The sequence below is a fragment of the Penaeus vannamei genome, chromosome 4, assembly GCF_042767895.1.
Source record: "Penaeus vannamei isolate JL-2024 chromosome 4, ASM4276789v1, whole genome shotgun sequence".
NCBI lineage: Eukaryota > Metazoa > Arthropoda > Malacostraca > Decapoda > Penaeidae > Penaeus > Penaeus vannamei.
This window is the reverse complement of record NC_091552.1, coordinates 52,272,391-52,277,390: the sequence shown is the minus strand read 5'-3', so window position 1 is coordinate 52,277,390 and position 5,000 is coordinate 52,272,391. Positions and strand designations below refer to the sequence as shown.

The window sequence follows — 5,000 nt, the reverse complement described above, 5'->3', positions numbered from 1 at the left end:
TTCAATGCATATAGGTGGAAATTCAGAAGCACAATAAACAAACAGCCGCAACTTGACTGAAGTCACAAAAACCTGTCACCAAGCCCTAAACTATCACTACTATTATCTTTACCATTTTTATTATTATCACTATCATAAACATTTTAATGATCCATTTAGGGGGTTATGTGACAACAGTTTATCATAGAGAAAAATAAAAGTATGTCATAGTCCCTGTGCGATCCTCTGCATCATCTTGCCAGCTCATTTACCCTCCTTCTATGCTGAGAGCCAAGAAAATAGAGTCCGATTATATCCAACAACTTGGTCCTCCACTATAATGATTTATACGGCCCGGTCCCCTAGAGATAAAGAACGAAAACGTGTCATGCTGAGAACTGAACCAACCTGGCAAGAGAGTATTCCTCCATCGGCCAGTTTGTCCTTCATCTTTGCGTAGTAATCCTCTTTGAAGAGTGACGCTGCTGGACCTGTTAAACATTTTTTTCTTTAGACTTTTTAATATGCTTATGAGTTATAACAAACAAACAAATAACTTAGTTAAGTGACATATAAGTTATCAATAATTCAACATGTCAGTTATATTAGTTTGGCCATGATTTGAAATATTTTGCAAATAACCTAAATTGTTGTAACGTATCAGAGCTACTTTTCATTCTCCTAATTCATTCATTTATTCAATCACTCAATCAATCAATCATTAATTCTCTCTTTCTCTCTCTCTCTCTCTAGTTCGTGGATCTGTATGCATATGTGTGTGTGTGCATGACAGCAGTTGCAAGGTTGTGGATCTATATGGTTAGAAAGGGAGTTGTGAAGCCTTGAGAGCCAATCATTTAGGTGTATGGCAATGTTCATAATAAGAATTTAAAATAAAGCAATGTTTTCACAACACAATATATTACAGTTTGATGAATAAAGCTTGTAAAAATTGCTGAATATTCTTTTCTCTTCACCTAAAATGCATCCAAAATCTCAATGGACTGGCTGATGACAGGAACTTATCGCTGTATCAGATTTGTAAAAGGGGCGGCTAGTGTAAAGAGCTTGGAGCCTACTGGTGAATGAACATGTGTATATATACGTGGTCTTCTCTGCATACCGTCTTTAGTTTTGTCTCCCTGGTCATCATCGGCAACAACAGGATCTGATGCATCAGTGATTATGACATCAAACTTCTCGTCAGTTTTCTCGAGGAATTCTGCACCATCGCCAGTGTAGAGCGTCAGCTTCGGGTTACTAAATCCACATCCTAACGAGGGAACATAAGTTTTGCATGCTTCTATCACCTGTCGGAAAAAATTTCAAGTGAAAATTCAAAGACTATCTAAAAACAGAGGCAGTAAAAAGTACATAATACGAACAATGTAACAAACCTATTTTTGTATGACATCAAATCTCAATCTACCTTGTCTTGCAGAAATATTTTTTGATACTAAATAGTTTGGGTAGAGGCTGGCAGAAGGATGCAGACTCTTTCATACAACTAACTTCAAATCAGATTTATTAAAAATCAATTACTTTGTAAACTTGAAATTCCAACTAACTGAAATTCTAAAATGAGATGCCACTCAAATTCTTGAAAATGAAACAATTCATATATTTACTGCATATTACTTAAGCTTACTTAATGCAATTGCCCTATATAAAATCAAAAGGTTATACAAAGAAATGTGCATATCTGTACACAATTTCACATGGAAATATAAACATGGACAAAATATGACAGGACTGTATCTATCTCACCTCACTATCTATTTCGCACTGAACCACTTTCTCCACTGCTGGGTGTTTGGCCACCTCGCGTGCAACACCCCCGTCACCACCTCCGACAATCAGTACCTACAAGGAAGAGAATTCTGAACATCAAACTTTTGCCATGAAAATCATTATGATGTACTATCTTTTCTCCCCTTAATGCCACACTTGATGCTGTCAAGTGCAATAAAAAAGAAACAAGAGGTGGAAATCATCCGTCCTTTTACCTTTTTCGGAGAAGGATGAGAATTTAGTGCTAAGAATGTGATCATCTCCTGGTACGAGCACTCATCGCGCTCTGTAAACTGGATGGCACCGTCTAACACCATCACCTTTCCAAAGTTGGCGCTGGAAGACATTTTAAAGTTTTATGTGTATTACATTTTCCTTGTCAGATCCAGTGACTACAATGATTGATACATCTAAATACTCTTCAGAACTGGTTGCAATCATGTAAAAGCTAAAAAAAATGTACGTAACATGACACTTAAATAAACATTAGACAATGAAAAGAATGAACTTTTAATTCATATAATCTACTGTGAATATATTCTCTCTGACATATCACCTAAAATCATTTCCAAATATTTTGCCATGAAATAAGATCACAAACTTTTCTACATGAAATATAAATTGATCACTGGTCTCACCTCTCAAACAGCTGAATGTGCTGGAACTTGCTCTGCTTCTCATGAAGAATCTTTTCAACCTTCAGAGAAAAGGCTTGTCCCGGCCACATGGGAGAGCGCTCCGTAAACCAGCCATTGAGATTTTGGTCCATCGCACCCGAGTCGTTTTCCTCTATTATAATATGCATGATAATTGATAATGGTGACTGTTATCCAGCTTACCCATTCCCCATTGTATTTTCTATCATGTGAATTTCTGGTCTGGAATGTTAAGCTCAAAATATGTTTTGAGAACAATAAAAATAAAAGTATTATTCATAATTTTGGTTTTTCACTTTTTTTCTTGTCTAGCATTACAAGTCCATGAATTCTAAGCTTTCTATTCTCCTGAACTTTGAACAAAAGCCATGAACTATTAACAATGCAGTAGCATCCAACATATTTTAAGTGTTATATAAACTATCAAATTCTTTTATATGCTAACTTTCACATTAGGATTCAATACATTTACATATAAGGAGGAATTATAATGTACTTTATACTATATCATTTAATATTCTTAAACTTATAAACTTCCTATTCATTTTCATGAGAAATATCTGTATATAATTATCAAATACATTCTTTGCTGGGTATCTGAATATTTTACACAAGTAATTTGCAAAATAACAGGTGAAAATTATGGTCCTAACTCCCTTTTTCATTCACACATATATGTAATCTTATGTTATTACTTTAAATTCCCTCCATTTTAAGGTTTAATTTCTTGGATTTGAAATTTAAAGGATAACACCCATTTGACACTGGCTATTCTTGTATATAAAAAAAAGATACCTCTCAAAGAAGTACTCACAGCTTTGATATAAGAAATTTGGAACAGATTAAACAGCCCCTTGCTAAGCCTGTTCTAAAACCCATACAGCTGCGTGATAGTGAGACCTTAAACAGCTGCTTCCTTGAATCATGATTGGTGTGTATCTTATTAATCTTATCTTTCTGATAGGATAAAGATCTTAAACTACGGACTCTCTCAAACTTTTATAAACTTTCTCTCACATCAACATTTTAAAATATTTAATGTACAAGCCAGTCATTAAAATGTATAAATGAAAACTTTTAGAATATGGATGAAGAGAAGGAAAAGAAAAGATTTTGAATATAAATATTAATTTTTATTTACAAAAAAATATAAAAAAAAATCATAAGCACTCTTTATTCTAATGCTATCTATAATAATTTTCTACATAAAAAATGTATCAAAATCCACTTAATTCTACAAGTTACACCATATTAAAAGAAGAATCAATCTATAAAACATCTGCTAAATAATCCACTTTTTAATCCTCGTCACTATCAATGACAGCTCTAGCCTTCTGTCTGCCACTAGCCAGAGGAACATCGTCTTCAGAATCTGAATCCAGCATCCTTCGTTGACTTGCATTGACTCTCTTCTCGCTCCCTACATCCTCATCCACACTCATGTTTGCATCATCAAGCATGCCTGAGGACTCTGTGTCTAAGTGTAATCTCAAGTCATGGCTTTCTACCACAGGGCTGTCTTCATCCGAGTCATCTGCAATGATCAATCTGCGCTTCTTCTTGGAACTTTTATCTTCTTCCGTTTTGAGTTCAGCTCCACTGTCATTTCCTTCATCGCTCATTTGTCTCTTTTTTGATGCTCTTTTGGACGCTAAAGGAGAACGGGCTCGACTAATGGATGACAGGGGGGTATCATCATCACTCGAGTCATCTTCAACTACTCTTGACCTCTGAGGCACAAGGGGAACTGAATCGTCAACATCTTCTGTATTGACTGTGGGCACAAACTTATAATAATTTTCTTTATCTTCGGGATTGATGTTTTCTGAGTCAGAGAGGTCATTTTGCCGTTTCTTTGTCTTCTTAGGCTTGGGTTTTGATTTGGGCTGTGCTTTTGCCGATTTCTTCTTCTTTGGCTTCTCTTCTTGGGACGGCTGCGCCTCCACTGGTTCCAATGGTACGTCAGCACTTTCGGAATCCAAAGTCTCACCTGAGATTCCCTGCCTGAGGTACTGGGCCCTCTTTTTCAGTCCCTCTACAGTCAGTTTGGAAGGCACACGCCAGAACATCTCCTGGTTGGTCAGTGGAGGCTGTATGCCAATTAGTTTCAGTAATTCCATAAACTTTTCATCCTCCATGGCATCAGTGCAGGTTTCAGTCATGGCAAGAATGGGAACCGGCTCAAAATCACCATCTTCTTCACGATCCTCTGCCACATCTATAAGGACACCGGCAATCCACTCCACTGCTTCTTGCATGTTTGCCTCTAAAACTGTATTCAGCGATTTGGTAATTAGAGCAGGAGTCACAACTGGTACTGTGAAAGTGGGTGCCTTGCTTGCTGCTTTGCCTGCTTTCTTGGGAACTTCTGATCTACTCACTGAGCCACCTTCATCATCACTGCTACCTTCACTCTGCACATCATCACTGTCCCCATCGTTGCCCTCATCATCATCATCACCACCATAGCCAGACTTTCTGGATTTCCTTACTTGAGGTTTCTTTGGTCTTTTCTTACGCAGCTCCTTCTTGTCTTCCACTAAGCCCAGCTCTAATATCTTGTCTACAACCCTG

General features: G+C 36.9%; 2 protein-coding genes across 4 annotated transcripts in view; both read right to left on the bottom strand.

The window, feature by feature from the left end:
• SpdS (Spermidine Synthase) overlaps window positions 1-5,000 on the bottom strand; it is an 18,300-nt gene that overhangs the window by 5,431 nt on the left and 7,869 nt on the right. The window contains exons 1-6 of one of the 3 annotated variants that reach the window (XM_027372098.2): window positions 3,241-3,382; window positions 2,409-2,559; window positions 1,986-2,106; window positions 1,747-1,842; window positions 1,103-1,289; window positions 388-470 (exon numbers count right to left, since the gene is read on the bottom strand). In XM_027372098.2, coding sequence (XP_027227899.1) covers window positions 388-470; window positions 1,103-1,289; window positions 1,747-1,842; window positions 1,986-2,106; window positions 2,409-2,539 — 618 coding nt within the window. In that variant the 5' untranslated portion in view covers window positions 2,540-2,559; window positions 3,241-3,382. Of the gene's footprint in view, window positions 1-387; window positions 471-1,102; window positions 1,290-1,746; window positions 1,843-1,985; window positions 2,107-2,408; window positions 2,562-3,240; window positions 3,383-5,000 lie in introns of those variants that run through there. The other 2 variants (XM_027372100.2, XM_070121239.1) reach the window with 2 other exon arrangements.
• The window catches only part of timeout (circadian regulator timeout), an 8,949-nt gene continuing 7,493 nt past the window's right edge, over window positions 3,545-5,000 (bottom strand). The window contains exon 2 of the mRNA XM_027372097.2: window positions 3,545-5,000. This exon is cut by the window's right edge and continues 2,819 nt beyond it. Within this exon, the coding sequence (XP_027227898.2) occupies window positions 3,725-5,000 (1,276 nt within the window). The 3' untranslated portion in view covers window positions 3,545-3,724.